Raw genomic sequence first — 21,060 nt, forward strand, 5'->3', positions numbered from 1 at the left:
CTTAGCTCGGTGAGACGGCTTTTAGAGAACGCTGATTATGAATGATTTGCAAGAACAAGCAGGGAAAACTTGGTGTCACAAGCAAAAGGGGGGGGGGGGAATCACCAGTACTGTAGGAGCATGCAGAGGAAAGTAGCTCTCTACTGCCACCTGGTGGTTTGGAGACTTTCAAGATCAGTGAACTGCAAAAGTGTTGCAGCAAAGTGTTAAGATTTGCAGTCACCGAGGGTAAGATTCAAGGCCTCGAGCACGTTTTCATCAAATCCCTAGAAATCAGCTAAGTTTCCTTGTGTCAGAGTGTCATTTTCTGTCGGGAAACTTGCCCTCCCCACTTTTTTTAAATCCTGTTTTTGACCATCCCCACCTGTACGCTCTCAGTTTGATTAAAATCTCTCCAAAGTTTATATTTACGTACATACATTCATAAAGAATATGAAGCATTTGGCACATTTTTTTCTTCAGTTTAGATTTAATCACTCACTAACTGCACTGCCGTACACATGGAAACGCAAGGTTATAATGGAGGAAAAATGTCATATTAATATTATTTACTGGCTTCGACGTAAAAGATAAATTCCTACTAAATCAGCAGCATGATTTCATTACAAAAGCTCCTGTTGGTCCATCAAGAAATGAAGCAGAACTTCAAAACCGACAGATGAGTGTGTTTATTTCATTGTACAGGCATTAATCTGCAGTAAAACCCGGTGAAAACCGAAAAAGGTTCAAGACCTCCACGTACAGATGAACGTACAGTCAGTGTGAAATGGAGATGTTTCAAAATGTGAACAGCAGCCACAAGCTCACAGGGTCGGAGAGGTTCCCTGTCGCTGTGGAGACGTTCGACCACAAATGAGAAAGATCAGTGTTCGTGTTGAGTATTTGTATAGGTCGCCTTTACAATTCAGCTTTACAATGAGCAGATCTTAACTAAAAATGAAAAAATGATATATATTTCTTAACACACTCACCATAAGGCATATTCAGAATACAGAAAATCCAAAACGGCATTAAGTGGCTCGTTATGAGTTTTAGGTTTGCTGCTGCGACGCCGCCGCTCCGGAGAGGAACAACTGTGTTGCGTTCCAAGAGGACGCTGGCCGCACCTTCCACAGGTCACAGTGTGTCCCAGATAAAGCCTCTCTTCACCAAGCGGCACGGCAGAGTTGGGCTGCCGATGAAGCTGAAGGAAACCCCGGTGTGTGCGGAGTTCCCCTCGCTGTTTCACAGAACAACGTTGGAGCACCCAAGAGCTACACGTTAAACCTTGACACGCGGGCAGCACGAGGCAGATGTTGTGGTTTTTATACGCACAGTCCCATCTCGAATACGACGGCAGAAGTAGTAGGATTCACAGAGAGCAGGGATGTGAATTTGCCCTGACTTTTGTTGACACCGTATGGCACCGCAGTATAGGCATCACCTCTTCAGTGGAATATAATCAATGCGTTGTATTTAATGGGCATTCATTGTTATCTTTTTATGTACCTGTAGTTAGTACAATGAAATCCCGTTATATTAGGTGCAGGAAAAAGTATTTATTGACAGTTTTTGGTGGATAGTTGTTTATTATTTGGTAATTATTACATTAGCACAAAAAAAGTAAGTACCTGTAGTTAATACTACTATAGACAATAATTACCAAGTTTTTTTACTAAGGAATATGCATTAATTATTCTTAAAAAAAAGTAATTACCCGAAGTGAGGCTAAAGAAATAATGGAGTAATAACACTACAGTTATTATTGGTATTTATTAGGAAAATGCCAATCAACCCATAATTTACTCAGTTTGCACCCATAACAACTAGGATAACGATGTGTGCACACATATACCTTCTAGTAAGCGTCATAAAGTAACATAATAAATAATCGTACTCAGAATCTCAGGGTGTTTCCGCGATGTGCTGAATATTTGCTGATAACATCTGCCTGCTGATTTATCTGCTGGGGTCTATTTTCTGTGGAGTCAGAGGTGTGCCATAATAAAAAATAAAAAAAAGAACAAATCTGTAAAAACATTGGAAAGTAAATGTGGAAATACAAAGAGGGATAAATAAAAGAAGAGGTGAGCAAATAAAAAAAAATGTGGAAATATGAAGAGAAATGAAAAAATATAAAAGAATAATTATTTTTCCTTATTCTGTTCCTTATCGTTTTTGCTATTCCTTGAAGGGCCAAGCTGTCAATCAGCTGACCTTGGGCGGGTCATCCTGCCCAGCATGGGTAGTCAATTTCTTTCCCTTTTTATTTCTCGTTATATTTTTCGTTTCTCGTTATATTTCACAGATTCTTTCACAGATCTATTCTTTTTTTTAATGGCACTCCTATGTCTCCATTATTTTGTACCAGTAATGACTTCAGAACTACTAATTATTTATAATATATTATATAATTAATATTATCTAATTATAATATAATGTTATAGAATTAATTGTATATACTTGATAATAAGTAATTCCTGTACTCTACCATCCATGAAGGACTTGTTGGTGTCACAGCCCTTCTTCTGTTTTCTTCAGAGAACAGAGATCAGTGTAGATTAATAAGAATTATTGGTCGCATCTTTTGGCATCACAACGGTTTTTGAGGCACTGTGTTTCAAAATACATTTTCATTGGCTTAAGGATTTTAAAAAATATATGTATATTAAGTTAAAGTTCAACAGTCTGGTGATTCCTGATGTTTCCATTTTTTTACATTTAAGATAAAAAAAATTGATTTTAGCACCGTTGAAATCGACAGCAGCTTCCAGGTTAAAAAAGAAAAAAAAAAAAATCGACTCGAGACCGACCGGTGAGAGAAAAGCGTAACAATGAAAAAGCGAAGCTCTCTCTGCCCGCTGCCCTTCAGCAAAGCTTTTAACGTTTGATTCGGGAGGAAACACACGTGCTGCCGTGATCCAAGCCTTTCATTTACTGTCTCCCCCACGTCGTGGTGGGTAGGCAGTGCTTGGACAGAAAAAAAAAAACAAAATCTATAGGCACTTTACAACAGATTGAGAGCTCTTAGCTCACACTCTGGTGTTTGTCTTATATGTCATGCTGGCTACTGTATCGCAGCCGGGCCAGCGGTTACCAGAATGTGTGGCAGAGGTGGGCACGTTCAAGACCCACGTGACCTGCCTCGGTCACCGTGTCTTTGGAGCTTCACTTATCCTTGTCTGACCTTTTCAAATCTGCTCAAAAGCCACACCGGCAACCTGCACCTCACTCCCCCCGCTGCTCCAACCCGTTGGCTGCTGCCATCTACCAACTTGCGTCGTCATCGACGGGCGTCGGCTCCGCGCCACCTCAGAGCTCCACGGTTCGCAGGTGGCCGCGGGGGGAGACCGCAGCCAGCACGCTCTGGGGCAAACACTCGGACTGCTCCACGGTGCTTCCACAGCAAGACCAGTGCGGCTTCCCGGGGTGTCCCTTATGACCGTGGCCGCAGCCTTTAAATCCTCCTGCAGTTTCGAGACCGACGGGTGGGAAGACACACAGACGGACAGATCAGGACGGGGGGATCGGAAACGACAGAAGGATTTGAAAGTCTTTCTAGGGAAGAGGAGTGGTCAATGAGAGGAAGAGAGAGAGAGAGGGAGAGAGGGGCAAACAGCTGAAGAAATACAGGACCTTGTGCTTTTCTGGAGTTTACTGGAATCATGTGTGTCTGTTTTTTAAGTTAATGATTCTATGTTAGTGTGCAGTAAGAGCGTGGACCTGCCACTGTGCAACACTAGTCTTCAAAAATCTTCACAAGGTAAGACAGATAGTAAAACTGCCATTTTAACCGAAGGGAAGCATTTCCCATGAATATTCTTACGTTGTCGTATATCCTCATACAACCTGTCACGAATGACGTAATTTGCGTCGCAACCTTCGCCCGACTCTGCCTCTTGTATTTCAGTGACTTCCCACATTAACCACAACGCCTACAAACGACTTTCCAGAGAGTCTTCCTGTAAATTCTGCGCGTGGACGCAGAGAGATGAGGCGTTTGCACCGGTAACAGTAACGGTTTCTTTTCCCCCTAAATGTCCGGCACCATTCATAACAACTACTGTACATTTGTTAACACTTTTTAGTGTAACTGTATCAGAGGCATCGCTGTATTAACTAAATGAACTCAAATATGGCCGCACGTAGTTGATCACCTTACATGATAACAAACCTGTTTCACTCATTCCACTGGCTTTGGAACTCTGGTTCCAAAGCCGTTCCTCGATCTGTTACCCCTCCACGTCTTATTTTGTTGTTTTTGTTCGCTCTGCAAGACTGTGCTTGGTGACCAGAGATCTCGTCTGCTTACCTGGCATGGTTCCTGGACAGCCGCAGCGAGCCTCTTTGGCTCCTCCGCTGGAGCAGAAGGAGCAGCAGTGAAACGTCCCGCCGTGACCCCTGAACTTCCTCCTCACATTCAGAAGAAACGGAGAACCCTGCGGGAGGCGATCGGACAGAGTCAGTCAGCCGCTCGGTCTGCGTGTCCGGAGGGGGGGGGGGGCAGAAACGTGAAAACAGGCAGAAAAGTGGCTGGATCCTCGTGACTAAATAAGATAAATTAAGGTGCACATCTCCGCTGTGAAAAGTAATTAACAACAACAGTTTTGAGAGGGACAAAGTTTTAAATAAAGGTTTTGATGTCATATTTTCACCAGACAAACTTCTCGAGTTTGGTTAGGTACCTTGACATGTTGCGCTTTGACACAAACCCACACCGAGTAGGTTCCCGGCTCGTCGGGCGTGTATGAAACGCTGTAGGATCCGTCGTTGTTGTCAACCACCGCGGTCTCCACCGTGCTGGAGGAAAAGGATAACGAATGATCCTGTTAGTACTAGGAAATATCACTGACTAAAAAAAAGGCGGCTGACGATCAGTTTTATCCTCGCATTTCACCGAATGACGTTAACGACAGTCAGTTTGTTTACCAGTGTCTGATTCTGAACCCTCATATTTGATTCTTAGAGCAATTCGTCCACCAAACTTAAGCCACATTCTTCTTTCAGAAAAAGCTGAGATCAAAACACAAACTCCTCTTAACTCCACACAGCGGCTCAAGTGCCGCCTCCCTTCGCTGACGACGAAGCCTACACGAGGACGGAGGATTTGTGGTTATTTGGCCACAGCCTAATGCTGGTTACACATAGATTTAATCAGGGTTGATCTGCCGTGAGTAACTGCGGTTTGATAACGCGCGTCACCCTGATTACAGACTGCAGACGGAGCGCGCCTGCCGTCTTCAGGTGGCCGTAGGAGTTCATTAACTGCGAAAGGCAAGGCGTTCGTGCGTGCGAGCTGCTGTGGGGATGCGTGAGATGCTGGTAAGAGTCAGACAGTCATCGGATACGAATCTTCCTGGCATTGCAATCATTTGAGTAAAACAGAGAGATGAATGTTTAATCACGGCGGAGCAAAGTCACAAACACAGCACGGTCCACAGATGACCGGTGCTCCGCTGACCTGCTCCAAGCGGCCGGGCAGCACACGGTCAGGTGCAGGTGTGCTGCAAAAACGCAGGCCCCGGCACCGCCGCGCACTCACCAGTTTTTCTTCTCCCCGTGGACGACGCTGACCAGGACGTGCTCGCCCCCCCGCTCCATCTGCTCCCCAGCCGAGTCCCGGCACACCAGGGTGAAGCGGCCCTGCTGGCCCTCCCTGCCCTGCTGCAGACCTGTGACCACGAGGAGTTACGGGGTTAGAGGCCAGACAGATGCGCTGAGGAAAAAATGTATTATTCCCCCAACTTTGTGCATGTGAGCCTCATCATACTGAAAGAGGAAAGGATCTTCCCCAAACTGTTGGAAGTCTTCCCGCAAAGCTGGAAGAACATTCTTATACGCTGTATCGTTACGTTTTAGCATAACTGGAACTAAGAGACGTGGCCCAACAATGAGAAAAGAACCCCAGACCAAAAGTGCAAAAAAAATACGTGGGCCGGGGGGCTACCAACACTTAAGGACTGAAAGAGCTCTTCTTCTTTTCAGAAGAAAACTCACAGGCGCACAATCACGCAGGGACACACACTTAACAGAAAGAGAGGCGTCTTTCACACCGGGAGAGAGAAGAGAAGTTTGTTAGGCGAGGACAGTCTGTGTGCACAAGCTTTGAAAACACACGGGAACCAGGAACGCAGCCGCAAAACACAGTCCGGGGCGGCAGGACTTGGCTTAAGTGACCCTGCACAGACACGTGACATTACAAGAGGCGCTTCATCATTCAGGCGCACCAGCAACTGGAGACACTTAAGACATTTGTCTTGTGGCCCTAAAGACTTCAGTCACACACACACACCATCACACCCACAAACAACCCCCCACTGATCAGTTACGTAAGCAACTTTCCCCTCTAAACATATGGTGGCCGGGGCCAGTCTGGGTGTGACCTCAGGCACAGCCGCTCTTCGTGGCTGCTGACCGGAGTCTTTCCAAAACCTCACATCATTGATCAGCCTGTTATTAACTTGTTCTGCTTGGACCTGGGGACGCACTCGCTGGAGGTGTTGTCGTTGTCGTGTTAAAGCCAGCATCATTTTCTGCTCACATCAGTGACTGATCACTGCTTGCCGGTCTATTAGCCGCTCCGTAACCAATGACCCTACACTGTGTTTTCACCTGCCATCGTTCAGTGTTTTTCCAGTAACTGCAGGGTGATCGGTCCGGATGCCGCTCACACTGTTATTGCTGCTACTGCTGCCGATTTGAGCTGCAACACTTAGTCGACTGATCGGTCGGTCGATCCAACGTAAAAGTGGCTGACTACTTCGATAAGATACCGCTTTGAATCCAGTCTCCAGCTCTGGGTAACACTCGTTCGCTTATCTTCGCCTGCGCTCACGAGCTCCCTCTGGCAACACACTTAACAGCGGAAGAACAGAGGTACTGGATAAAGGGGTCAACTGTTGCTGGTCAAGAAATACAGTAGCCCCAAATCAAAATTGCGAGTTGTCGCCTTTACGTTTCTGTTAATCCACGAGTAAGACAAACAAGAGAAAACTAATTAGTTCCAAATGTGGACCTATTCTTCTTAAAATTGCCTCTAGAACCACTACTACTACCGTTACTACTGGGGGCAGACACAACAAAGCACATTTATTCAAGTGCTGTTTGAATTTAAAGGGGAAAGTGGCACTTGAAACAGTAGAAAGGCTTTTTTTTTTTTTTTTTTACGCAGATCACAGAGTTCAAGTTTAACTAGACTACAGTTGGTCCTGAAACGGTGAATTGGTTAAATTGATTAGACAAAAGAAAAATTGTTAACAAAATTCTCATTTGAGACATTAACCAAGCAAAAAGGACAAATACTCAAATATGGTTTTCATCTTCTCAAACGGGATGATTTGCTGCTTTTCCTTGTTTTATATAGTCGTGAATGATGTTGGTCGCACAAAACAAGTCATCTGAAGATGTCACTCTGGGCTCTGGGGAATTGTAAAGGGCATTTTCCAGCCTTTTTTCTTTTCTCTTTTTACTTGTTATTGACTGAACAATTGATTTGAAAAAAAAAAAAAAAATAATCTAATCTAGTAATGCTGATAGCCGCTAGTTCCAGCCCTAGTTAAGACATTAAAATACTACAGGGCAACGACACGCACACATATACGAGATTTTGAGTCCATAACCTTTCTACATGATGGAGGATTTTTTCCGTTACATTCTCGCTACGTTTACTTTGAACATGGAATTTGAGCACAGGAATTACTACCACTGGCCACTGCTAATCTGCTTACCATCACAAATACTATCATCTGTGCCGCTAGCTCTATTGCTAGTATCACTGCTGCTACTATTGGCTGTGAATTATCCGTGAATTTGTCTGCTCTCTAATAGTCGACACAGAAATCTGGCCTCTATCTGGAACCCTTAAATGAAAGAGCCGCGCTGCGAGAAGCGGATCGGGCCGACGAAAGTTAACCTGGAGGGAGCAAATAAATTAAAGGCAGATAAAGGTGGTTTAGCTGATGTAGTGATACTGTGGATTGATGCAGCCCAATCCAACGTAGGGAAAAGGGGAGGTCTTAAAAACACACGTTAAAAAGTCAGCGCGGGAAGGAAGCGTGGATCAAAGGAAAGGTCACCGCGGGACGAAATGCTCTGTATTGCCCCCCCCCACCGGAGCCAAACGAAAATACACACAGACTAATACAGACACAAACAAGTGCTTGACACAGTAAATGGACTGACCCTGTGGCAAACATTACAGCAATACACTTGCTCTTTGACACCGACGAGACCTGCCAAGGGGCCCTTTTTTTTTTTTTTTTTTTGCCACTGGCCCATTTTTTCTCACACAGACAAACACTCCCGTAATCTCATCCTTTCAGAGAGAAGCTGGCTATACAGCACGCGTGCGGTGTTACTGGGACGGTGCCATTTGAGGAGGCGCAAAGCGGGACTACACGTCACCGAGCGTGACAATAAGACTTTCTTTTTATGCGCTCTTGTTGACTTCTTAAGGCTGCTACTTTAATTATCACTTACTCTGTGAATTATTAGGATAGTTTTTTAATAATCAAGTTGTCACTCGGTCTATAAAATGTCCGGAAATGTCAGTTTTGTGCGACAAACGCAGCAAAACCCAAAGACATTCAATTTGCAACTCTATAAAACTGAGCAAAGCAGTAGGTCCTGGCAAATGTTTGGACATTTTCCTCGATAAATGACTTAAAAGATGAGTCGTTTATCAAAATAGTTGTTGACTACCGCTTAAGTATTTCAGCACTATATTGTCTGTCTTTTTATATCCGTATAGCTTTTGCTATTTGTGTGTTGGGTTATTGGTACACACACACATCTTACATTAATTCTTTGTTTTTTTTGTGTGTGTGTATTAACTGTATGTAGCAGGAGTGGCGGCACAAAATAAGAGTAGGACCAGCAATGAGTCTGTCAAAGTCACCTCGCTCATGCTGGTCATGTTGCCCACTGAGGGAGTGTGTGTGCGTTTTTCTTCCCTCGTGAAACCCGGGGCCTAAACTACATGTCTTCTGTCTTTAAGGAAGGGATTCCTGTGGCTTGGAAATGTCCCCTAGCCACTCGCAATGTCACTTCTTAGTTCTTCTTTCCCCCCTCCCTCTTTTACGGTGTCTCTGTGTGTGTGTGTGTGTGTTTGTGTCCCTTGTGCCTAAACACCCCCTCAGTGCGCTGCCTTCAGGCCTGTTGAGTCACCTCAACATTCCTCCAGTCCCAAAGGAATTCCCGTCTTAGAGCCAAAGGCCTCCAGGAGGGTAATAATGGCCTTCAACTGCCCCAGCAGCAGTCAGTCTACGCTCCACCTCCTCCCCCCGGCCTTTAACCCGTCCCCTCCGCATCCCCAGCCGCCGGCCTGCGAGGACTCACACGGCGTGAGCTCTAGAAGTAGTTTTAGTCTTGTTGCAGAGCTAAATAGCACTTTAAAAATGAGATTTCTAGTAAAATAGGTGAGTAACCAACTGCGTCCACAGCTTGTAAGAAGAAAACACACCTGTATTGATGACACACCTATTGAAAACCTGAATACTGCAATGACTAGGACCCTAGTGGTCGTGGTAATAAAAACCGTGTCAGTGGGTGCGATTTAAATGATGTGTTTTAATAGTTTTTGCACAACAACGGGTCTATTGAACAGAGCGATAAGCCACAACTGCCAAGTCTCGTTCTGACAGCTGGGTCACGTTTTTCCGCTCGGGTTTTTACCTTGTGCACTAATTCCTGTTTTAATTTAGATGTCATTAACTCTCCCCCTCGTTTCGGATTCACGCTCCCCGACCTCCTGTGTTTCCCGCCTTTGCGGTTGTCTGCCCCGGACCTAATGTGTTGCACCGGTGTCCAGCTGTCTGCCCCCTTCCCCAGCGTATCTAGTCCCCGCGTTCCCTTCCCTCTGTGCCAGTTCCAGCAGACTCCCTGGGTTTAGCGTTCCTTAGATCTCCCAGTCTGGACCACGTCTTTTGCCCCGTCCTTTTGGAATCGCTTGCTTGTTCTATCTGCCGTCCCGTGTACCGACCTGCTATCTGGGTAAAGACGCTGATTTTTGCGAAAAAACCCGAACTTTGTCCCGAGTCTCGCTTTTGAGTCCTGTTCTTTTGTGGTGCCAGTGTTTCAATAACAGGCTTTGTTGGTAGAATCAATTCATTGTCAGTTATGGTCTTTTCATAGGATTTTTTGTCAATATAAAACATCAGATAACAACCTATAACCTGCCTTAAAATGAAGCAACTCTACCTAATCATGTAAATGTTGCGATTTATATGGATCCTGAGTATCTGTTACTGATGTAAGTGCTTCTCCTCCTGGGGTCCATAACTGAAAATCAAAAAAAGCTTTGTACGTTCTGACTAAAAATCTCTCAAATACACGGTTTACAATTTAAAATAAAACACTCTTATCCCAAAGGGTACTTACATAACGCTCTTAAGAAAACAGGATAGTGTGCGTTCTCACTAGTGAATTACCTTCCCCTTCAATGGTGCACCTGCTGAGGTCCACCGTCTTAGAGTTGATCACCCCGACCACCGGGTAGCCGTCCACCTCCCCTGCCGGCTCCGCGGGCATGAAGCGGATACCGCTGCCGTCGTCGGGGGCGACAGTCGGCGGCTGGGGGTCGTAGGTGCCCTCGGCCAGACTGGTCAGCCTTCTCAGGGTCACTCCCTTGGCGCTGAGGATCTCGGCGTCGGACCCGCAGCTCAGCAGTCTCTCCGCGAACTCCACGCCGCCTCGGACGTCCACCAGAGCCTGCTGCAGCTGAGCCCTCTGCAGGTGGAGCTGGTTCCTGTCGGACAAGCGTGAGTGTGAGCAGCAAACTCAGCATGTGGTGTTGTTACCGCCGCACCTACATGATCTTCCTTCTCGCAATCTCACAACTTTCCAAAAAACCATTGATACCCTGACTAAATGATAAATATTCTGAAATATTCATGCTCATGGGAGCTAGAGGATGCGGCTTTCAGCCTGAAAACTACAATTCTGTCCACAACTGCTAATTTTCAACTTGAGCATGAAAGCTCTTGATTCTACCTCAGAAAACCGCACCCCACGTTCTTCATCGTGGGCAAAATGTGCTCCATCGTCGCGGGCTCCATACGCGGATGAAGACCCTGAGATGCGGTTGAGAGCTTCGGGAAATGCTAGCAGGCGTCGGGTCATCTCGTCTAGTCAGTCAGCGATTTCACGAAGTGAGGTAAACTGTATTGACTCACGAGGAGAGCTTTGTCTTGGAGTCGGTGCCTCCGGGGTTACTGGAGTTGCTGCGGACTCAGCAGCGTCGGTAAACTCTAGCCAGTCTCAGACGAGAACTTTTACTCCGCGCCGAGAGTGCGAGTAGGACACTTCAAGAACAACCTCTCACATCTAGTCCTGGTTCTACTGCCGCCCTATCCCCGGCGGGATCCGTCTTGGTTGCGTCATACCTGCGTTGGACGCGGAGCTCCTCCAGGCGACGCAGCAGGGACAGGCAGTGGGCCTCCACGGCGCTGGCGTAGCCCCGCGCAAACGCCCTCACCTCGCTGGCCGTCGCCTCCACTCGTGCCTGCAAAGCCTCCCGGGATACTTCCACCTGTAGGAGTGTTGGAGGAGGAAACTTTATATTTGGGGGAAAAAAAAAAAGTCAAGTACGGCAGGTCTGGATTGTAAAGTAGTATATTATGTGGGATTACATTATGACACAAGTAGCCCGAGCATCCGCCTTGACCTCCACCCCACCCTCAGTGCTTCATCCATAGAGATGTGTTAAAACATGGCGGTTGGTCTCTCAAGGCTGTTTTGAAGCCTGAAGTCGGGACGAGCACTTGCATGATCTTACTGGAACAGTGATTTTCAAAAACAGACTCCGTTGCACCTTCTGCAAAGACTCCTCCAGGCGCTCCAGGCGAGGTCGCAGGCGCACGGCCACCAGCTCTCGGATGCGGTCCCCGTGGCGGTCGACGACGTCCCGTGCGGGACGGCAGCGGTGGTCGCGGTGCAGCGCGGCGGCGCACTCCAGGCAGACGGGCAGGTCGCAGGGCTGACAGAAGAGCCGGAGCTCCTGGCCGGGATGGAAGGAGCAGAGGACGGGGCGGCAGAGACGACCACGAGACTTCAGCTCCGCCAGACCCTGAACGGAGTGGGACGCCGTTCGCTTCTGCCGCCTGCAGACAGCAGAGGGAGCAGGTACAGATACTCGAGGATTGAGTTCAACCTCGGGCCCTAGCTGGAGGTCAGACATTAGAGAAAACACGACTGGAGAGAGAACCGGTTGAAAAGGTAGGACGAGTGGAAAAATATAGAATAGAACCTCGCACATTTTATACCTGTTTGACATCAGAAAATAACAGACTAGAATGAAATAAAATAAGAGGATAACCTTGTTATTCTGTTAGGTTGACAGCTCGAAATAAAAGAGAATAGAACCCATTTACTAGTTCCAGCTTCCCAGAAGTAAGGATTTGAGGCTTTTCTTTGTTATGTGAGACGGTGAACTCTGTCACTAGATTTTGGACTGAATAAAACAAGCAGCTGCAGCAAAGTGGCCAATCAGGACAATGATCCTGCAGGTTCACTGACGATGGCAATGATCGTTAGCAGCCAGGGAACATCACCTGTCTGTGAGCATCACGGCACAGGACCGGGTAGGCTAGAACGAGGCAGAACCGTCCTGCGATCGAATAAAACAGAGACGAACGGAGCAGAACAGTGGAACCCCACACCTGTGCGAGGGTGTGACAGCGGGACAACGCAGCAGAGGAGAACCCGAGGTTCCTGTGAGCAGAACAGAACAGAGCAGAACCTCTCCCACCCGCGAGAGTGGCAGCAAACGGACCTGATGGAACGGGACCATCTGGGGCCTAGGTGTTGACGGCAGAGTAGAATAGAAACGATGGAACAGAGAATAGAATAGAACCTTGTCTGTCAACAAGCGTGACAGCAGCATGACCTAAACCACAATACAATTCCACTGTGGGAAGTGGCAGCAGAACAGAATCTAGAATTTACCTGCTGAAGTTCTGTTCAGGGGATTTTTTTTTTTTAATTCTATTCTAGTCGAGGTCAGGTCACGTTAACAGGCAGAAGTGGCACGGAACGGACCAGGACGGAACCCAGAACAGAACCTGTGCTGTTCGGGGCCGGAGCAGGTTCTGAGTCGTGTGAGCTTTTGGCAGCGGGATTGATGGAGAAGGATAGAAGAGAAGAGAGTCCAGCAGAGAGCAGCTCTTCGCTCAAAGGAGTAACAGACTAGACCAGACTAGACCAGACCAGACTAGACCAGACTAGACCAGACCAGACTAGACTGGAGCAGACCCTACCTGTGTGCCCGGCAGCAGAACTCGCACAGGTTGACGCAGCAGACCTCGCAGCGGCTCTCTGCGCCTCCTTCGCCGCACAGGTCGCACCCCAGCGGGCCGTCCGTCACCAGGGTCTCCAGGAAAACGTCGTCCAGCGCCAGGTGGTCGGTGCTCAGCCCGGCCGGTCCCGACGGAGGGATTTCCACCTCGGAGTCACAGTCGGGACAGAGCACCGTGACGGTGACGGCGGGGCGGTCCGCGTCCTCCGGACCGCGCGAAGACACCGAGAACGGCTCCAGCTGGCCGATACAGTCGGAGCAGAAGGTGTGCAGGCAGGGGAGGATTTTCGGGTCCCGGTACAAGCGTTTGCACGCGTTACAGACCGCTCTCGGGTTCACCGAGTCGCCGTTTTGCTCGTGTTCCGAGCTCAGCGTCGACTGCTCCGCGTTTTCCTTCTGCTCTGCCCGCGACATTGCCCGGTTTTTCGGTCAGTTCTGGTGCCAAGAAAACCCCCAAACCGGTTTATTACCCCGGAAACCCCCGAGACCCGCCGAGCTCCACCAACCGGTCGGGACTGAGAGACAACTTCCCCACGACCCTTCTCTTCCGCACGGGAACCACTCGCGTCGAGCGCCGTGGTGGCGGAACTACTCGAGACTCGGCTGACTGAGTAAACCCCCCCCCGCCCCGGGAAGCGTCCGGCTCTTTCCCCGGAGAGAAGTAGGCTGCGCCCGCCGCTCCACGGGACGCACGACGCCCCCCCCCCCCCCCGCTCCCTCCCAGGACCAATGGGAGACCTCACATCGCCGTTCGGGGGTGGTCCAAAAGACTTTGCAGGACTCTTCACCGCCAGTCCGGGACCCTGACTGCCCCCATCTACCGGCGGGACAACAACATGTTTACAGCGATTGTAGTTTTTAGATTCGCTCCGAAGGCGGAAACAGTCTCACTGGAGGAGTTTCTTTTATTCTTTCATTGGTGTGATGATACAATAAACAGTCGGTTTGCACATGAAGTACTGAAAGTGACAAAAGGCAGTAAAAAGCTTCAAAACACGGTTGAACACCGCAATATGTCTAATTTTATTACACTACTATAAATAATATGTGGAATTCAGTCTCCAGATGCTGTTTATTTCTCTTCTTCCCGAGCTTCTGTTCATTTTCTCACAACAAGGACGGCAGTTCATCTTGGTTTATGTTAGACAGACAATTGAAAATAATAATAATAATAAAAAAAACTCGAGCTACTGGGAGTTTCAGAAGAGTTTACTCTCAGCAAAACATGACACACGCAGCAGAGGCCTGCGAGGAAAAACTGAGGACATGCACCAGAGTTCAACGCCGCGACACCCACTTGTTATAAGTCACGCAGAGACAAACCGTATGCACCCAGGCTGAGATGTCCTGGGGGGGTATCTGGCCTGTGCATAACTAGGCCAGGTAACAGACGCAGAGGAGACTGGTCGTAATGCTGAGGGGAGCTGACTCCTGCAGGGACGAAGTGGCGGCGTAGGTGAAGTACGTGTTCTCCAGGACCCCAGAGCCTGGAAAACATGAAAGCAGATTCAGATTTTTGTCAAAAGTAATACAATCTGTTTTGATTTGTTTTTCAAACTTTTATTTTATTTTATTTTGACTTTGGGTTTGGTTATTTGTTTGGATTTTTCTCTTTTTTTTTGGGGGGGGGGGACTTTTTATTTAGAAATGCCTGCTAGATTTCGGTGAAACTACAATGTGGCATTAGGAGAATCCCACCGATTTAGTGTTGCACTTCCACGAGGTTGAGGGACTTGTCAGAGACAGACGTTCTGACGTTCGGTCACCAATGCGGGTCAGACCCAGTCAGAGATATGATGTTATGATGATACCGTCAGGGCTGAGGAAGCTCAGCCAGAGCATTCGGTTTCTCTAAATGCCGGGAAACACATGGCGCGAGGTAACAGTAAAACCACACCTGTCACGGTTGCCTGAGAGACCGAGGTCACCAGGTCGTTTCCAATCCTGCAGGTGTAGGAGCCGCTGGCGTTGACTAGACGCAGCGCGCTGACAACACTGTATATCCCGCCGGAGCTCTGTGAGAAGTTCGTGCTTCCCCGCAGCACGTCTCCGTCGCGGTTCAGCCAAGTCACATTCGGTTTAGGGAACCACCTGCTCGCCTCAGCAGCCAGGACACCATCCGAGAATGTGAGCGCGGGGGCTGAAAAGGCTGGGAGAATGAAAGCGGTGAGTAGGAGTCAGGAATCCATGCTGCACCGGGACCAAGGTCTGTCCGTAGGTACATAATCACAACGTAAATAACAATATATAAGGACTTTTCCATCCGTCGTGAAACAAGGTTGTAAAGTCGCAAGAAAGACAATACATTAATTGCAAAGCGAATAGTGGGGACGGAACACTCTGCTTGTCTGACCTCAGCTTGTAATGTCGTCTGATTCAACAGATGAGTGTTTCAGCCTAAAGGGCCACCAATGCTCTCTTTAACCCCCCCATTTATAGAGTAAACACCCTTGATGAACACTGTGATGCAGATATAAGTGTGTCATATAATGAACTTGTCAACCAAAACCCTCCTGTGGGCATGGCAACACTTGAAAACATCCTTATATCCGCCTACAACACCATTACAGTTTGGTATAAACCACGTATTAAATGTTTATATACTGCTTTTTAAACGCTAAATAGGTTTGGTTAAAGTAAAGTGTTCGCCGTGTTTTCAGAGAAAGTCACTTTCAAAGCAAACACACGGTGAAACCGGAACAACGAGTCCTCCTACCTGCGGTCCTGACACGCATGTTGACCTTCCCTCCGCCCTCAGAGGAGCTGATGCTGCAGGTGTACTCCCCCTCATCACTTCTTCTCACGTTCCTCATCAGCAGGGAGGCGTTGCCTGCGACTAACGCACCAGGGAAGACCTGAGCTCTCCCCCTGAACTGGGAGTCCTGGTCCCCAAGATCCGGAGCTCCATCCTCATAGCGGTAAACAAGTCTCTCGGGGTCGTTCTTCACCCAGGTGACCGCCACCTGGCCGACCCTGGCCTGTTCGCTCTCTGTGCGGAGAAAGCAGCTGAGAAGCTGGTCCTCGCCGAGGTTGGCGACGGGCGCCGTGTTGCTGCTCATCACCTCAGACGAGCGCCCTGTGGGACGAGGACACAGGCACACACTCATGATGGAGAACATATCCAGGTTTTTAGCTTTGGCCGATTTCAGTCACATTCAGTTAGGTACAAATCTAAGAGTTTTTAAAGGATTTCTTAAAGGTTCACAAGTTCACATATTCTCAAATCTGTTGTAAAACAATAGTTATGTGCCCACAGACTTATTGGTCCCCGTAACTGTTCCTCCTGCGCATACTGGCCACGAGGAGATCCCCTCCTGAAGTTATTCTAATTTAAGACATGGAGGACAAAATCCACAGTCCTTGTTCTGTATAAGGGTTCACCAAAACTCCTGTGAGAAATCAGATCTATGCTGATAAAGCAGGTATCTTCCAAAGTTACAGTCTATTCAGGACAAAATTGCCTGTTTTTGTTACCGTGGCTGGACAAGGAAACACTGTGGAGCTAAAACGGCTGTGACTTTGGAACATGCCCATTCGATTTGGCTAACTGAGACTGCTGAGGCCTCATGTTAGCTTCCGCCGAAATCTTTGGGAAGCATCTTCGCTCCAAACAGTGACTTTGTCTTTTGTTCCCTCTCTCTCACACTGGATTCATATTAGGAAGGGTTCACTTGGTGGAGAAGAGGAGGAATTGTTATCAGGGAGCATGTTTGAACATTTTCACAATGTTCTCATCAATCACCACGCTTACTACTCAAGTAGAAAACAAGATCCTAAACATGTATCAATGTGAGGGTATTCAGATGCAGATCTAGAGCCTGAGGAAAAATTAAAAGTGTAATTTTTTTAGCGGACTGTGCAGAAATAGTCTAAGTATGTCCTCTGAGTGTTTTCTAGCTCTTACTAATGTTACCCTCATGCAGGAACAAGGTGCATATTGAAGCTGAGCCACACTTGCTGCCTATCCTAAAATTTCCTGTGCGACACGTGTCTACACCCAAAGGTTCACAAACACCCTCTTGCTGCTTGTCCATTTCCAATTCTCATTTTTATTCTACGTAGACGTAATTAACAATCCTAACCCTAGCATGACCACAGATGACCTGGAGTCGCATAACCCTACCGTCATCTGAACAGAAGAAGATCATCTGAGGTCCAAACTTACTCCGAACTCGTGTCCTTTTTCATCTTCCTTGCAAAAAAACCCTTATGATTGTCTTCACAAACATCGTTTATCTTGGACCGAAATTCAACTACACTTTCGAATCCACATAGAACATCACACAAAAGGCTGCACACACATACACATGCTTTTTAACACCTGGTGGTGTCTTGTCATCCACAAGAATTAATTGCTTTTCAGTTTAGACAAGCACAGTATGTGCTAAACACATCCATGCCCCCCTCCACCCACCCACCGGCCTGACAGGGAGGTCACTAATGATAACAGGATTCTCACAAGGATGCTTGGGTCTTACTTGAGAAGGTCACGGCTAAGATGAGGATGATGAAGGCCGAGATTACGACGATGAGGGTCATCATGCTACACGCAACGGGAGAAGCACACATACAGGAAAAATGTAAAGAAACAGACATAGTGACAGCTTCAGCTAAAATTAAAACACGTGGATCAACTTCACAGCAACCGAGACGAGAAGTTCCTCCCGCTGTAGAAATCCGTAGACACCCAGGGGGTGGGAGAGTTACTTAAGCAAATGTACACATGCAAAGATCTAAAAATACCCCAACAGAAGAAGAAGTTTTTCATTAAAAATCTTACTTAAGTAACAGTATGGACAAAGTAAAGCATCAGCAAAGTTTATTTTAAGCCTTAAATTTTGATATGAATGAAACTCTCTTAGAAGTTTAGAGGAGACACGTCCCTTTGGTGGAAAAGCTAACAACTCATCCACATCTGAACCATGACATGGAACCCCAACGCTGCTTTGTTGTAAGAGGTCACAAGCCTAAAAAGCGGAGAATCTTTGAGAACCTGACCTTTAATCTTTAAAAATACATTTTTATATTATAACCTGGAATATGGAAAGTAACCAGTAACCACAGCTGTCAAATAAAGTGGAATAAAACGTACAAATATTTCTCCCCTAAAATGTAGAGTAATGCAAGCATAAAGTAGCATTGGACGGAAACACTCAAGAAAGGTACAAGTAACACAAAACTGCTCTTAAGTACAGTACATGAGGGAATGAACTTAGTTACTGTCCACCACCTAAATGTTTTGAAAAGTGTGATCACCAGCAGCGGACAACGTATTCAAACCTTACGGCCGCACCTGCAGAAGATGATCTGCCCGAGTGTAGCCATGGCTGCTGAGGAAACCTCTCGGGACGCACAAACGATTCGGTCCCGTTGCTTAAGTCAAAGGTCCAGTCATGCCATTCCTCCCCGGCATCCACCGGTCCTCCAAAGCTAACAGACTTCTTCTGCCTCTACAGAATGACAGTCTGCTGCTTTCCCCCTTTTGGCCTCCCTTACAGCGCTTGTCACACAACACCATAAGTAAATATTACCTTTAGGGCGCGGGCTTCGTACTTGTTGACGTGTTGTCACAGCAAGTCACTTCTTATCAAATTAAAGGTGCGTGTTGCCAATTGACACCAGAAAGCGGCTCTTGTTCAGCGGCCTGTTTCTCAGAATGACCTTTGGTGTGTTTGATATACTGTAAAAATTGAAACCTTTACTGTGACCATGAAACGGACGTTGCTGCTGGCTAACACTTTGTGAGGCCCATCAGCATATGTACAGACACAAGAATGTCAAGCACCCGGGGCGTCCTCCAACATTTTACTTAGGGTGGAGTAAATTTCAACCGTTATAAAAATTTACATAACTACATAAAAGATGACATGTCACGTTCCTCTGTATTTGTGCTCAAGGATAATCTAGAGTCTGATGCACTGGATCTAATCATACTGTGTTGGCGGTGGTGGCAGAAGAACTCAGATCCTTTACTTAAGTAAAAGTACCAATACGACAATGTAAAAATACTCTGTTACAAGTAAAAACCTTGCATCCAAAAGTTCACTTGAGTCAAAGTACAGAATTATTATCAGCAAAATGTCCTTAATGTATCCAAGGTAGTTGGATCCTGTGACTAATATAGTATTTTACATTACATTATTAGATTTTTAATTCTGCATCGGTTTGTGAGCAGCTTTTTACTGGCTGAGGTGGAGCTAGTTTTAAGTACTTTATATACAGTTACGTAGTTCCAGAGGTTCCCAACCTAAGGGTCAGGCCCCTGCGAAGGGTCACGAAATAAATCTAAAAGGAAAGAAAGAAAAGGAAAAAAAAAAAAACCCCATCTGAGAGTTTTACTGGGGAACTCACCCTTTGGTAGAACTGCTATCATCTGAAACCTTGGACAAGCAGCCTCGGTAGATGCTGCTTCATCGCAAGGTGTTTTGTATCGTATTTTTTTTTAATAAGTATATCTTACGTTTTTTAATGTAAAACCTTAATTCGAAAAAAGTAACTTGCTGTCAGCTGACAGCTGTCTGACAACTACAGTTGTCAGACAAATGCGTCAGCTTGTGAAAGCATAAAAAAAATTCTGCCAACCTCAAATCTGCATGTGACAGAGATTAAGACATATACAAAAGCACATCAGTGTCACACAGTAGGACCACGTGAAACACGAGGTTTTTATTTGAGCTTCTATCCTCTAAACACAGACACATGAGATTGAGAAAAAAAAAAAACATTCTCACTTCGATTTGTGACATAATGATTCAACAATCTCAAATTTCTTTTTAAAATAGATACCAGATGCAGCGTTGCAAAAGAAACCTTCTCATTTCGCTTTGAGCTCGGGTTTTTAACCTAAGAACCGGCTTGAATCCAGTTCATTTTCCCAGTCTTTTTGTATTTAATGGCGAAAGTATAACATGAAAGTCAGTTAAGTTCGGGTGCGTTGCTCTTGTCAATCGCATTCATCCCTTATTTTCTGCAACACACACTGTCGAGAGGGACCAACCTACCAAAACAAGAGGATGCTTTTGTTTTGTTTTTTAGAGGTCAAGATGTGCTGATTTAACAGTTCAAGACCAAACTACCGTGTTTGCTGTGACAACAACAGTTTTAAAGATTATATTCTTGTTTCATTTGTACAACACATGAATGCATGTGTATGTTATGTACCATTGTGCGTAATTTTATATTATTTGTCTTGTCCTTCTTTAGTGTTGCTCCGTCATTGTTTGATTGTTTTAACTCTGGCCTTCCTATAAGGATGGCAGATGGAAATGAGCTTTAAGCTAACCCTATTAGTACTATAATGATAAGAACTTTTTTTTTTTTTTTTACAGCACTTAACTCCCAGTTAAACCTGCATTACCAGATTTCTGTTAGCATAAACAAACAGAATAAACAAACAAGACACAATTACTGAGCTTGAGAGGTGCCGGTAAGCAGGTAAGCAGAGTTTGGAACTTTGCATAGTGTATTTCCCAAAAGTGTTTCTTCAGTGTTGCACATGGTACAATACAAAAATAAACTGACATGATTTCGTAGATACTATCACTTTATTTTGTCGTAAACCAGGTGATTCACAATACCTGTGAAAATGATTAGCGGCCGAAACGACGATCTCTATCTTTTCATTGCACAATTGAATCTGTCAAAGAACGTCCTCTTCAGCTACTCGAGAAGTGAGTGCACACAGCGCCATCATCATTGTGAAAGTTCTGAAGCCTGGCACAGTGTGGTTAACCACTGTAACATCACGACCTCTGTCTGGACGTGCTTAAGGTGAACTTTGTTGCGAAACA

The 21,060-nt window shown here is 46.3% G+C and overlaps 2 protein-coding genes across 2 annotated transcripts; both read right to left on the reverse strand.

Annotated features, from left to right (window-relative positions):
- Positions 1 to 490: 490 nt before the first annotated feature.
- On the reverse strand, positions 491 to 13,714 carry trim45 (tripartite motif containing 45). The gene is made up of 8 exons (XM_040149402.1): positions 13,233 to 13,714; positions 11,789 to 12,077; positions 11,361 to 11,506; positions 10,407 to 10,723; positions 5,522 to 5,651; positions 4,665 to 4,779; positions 4,292 to 4,418; positions 491 to 3,446 (listed from the first exon to the last, which is right to left on the reverse strand). Exons 1-8 carry the CDS (start codon positions 13,682 to 13,684, stop codon positions 3,292 to 3,294), a joined length of 1,731 nt encoding a protein of 576 aa, XP_040005336.1. The 5' UTR covers positions 13,685 to 13,714; the 3' UTR covers positions 491 to 3,291.
- A 917-nt stretch (positions 13,715 to 14,631) lies between these two features.
- vtcn1 (V-set domain containing T cell activation inhibitor 1) lies at positions 14,632 to 18,595 on the reverse strand. Its single transcript, XM_040149230.1, has 5 exons — positions 18,564 to 18,595; positions 17,749 to 17,813; positions 15,987 to 16,346; positions 15,168 to 15,419; positions 14,632 to 14,757 (listed from the first exon to the last, which is right to left on the reverse strand). The coding sequence occupies exons 1-5, from the start codon at positions 18,593 to 18,595 to the stop codon at positions 14,645 to 14,647; spliced, it is 822 nt and encodes a 273-aa protein (XP_040005164.1). The 3' UTR covers positions 14,632 to 14,644.
- Positions 18,596 to 21,060: the final 2,465 nt, after the last annotated feature.

Source organism: Xiphias gladius, chromosome 16 (genome assembly GCF_016859285.1).
Source record: "Xiphias gladius isolate SHS-SW01 ecotype Sanya breed wild chromosome 16, ASM1685928v1, whole genome shotgun sequence".
Taxonomy (NCBI): Eukaryota; Metazoa; Chordata; class Actinopteri; order Istiophoriformes; family Xiphiidae; genus Xiphias; species Xiphias gladius.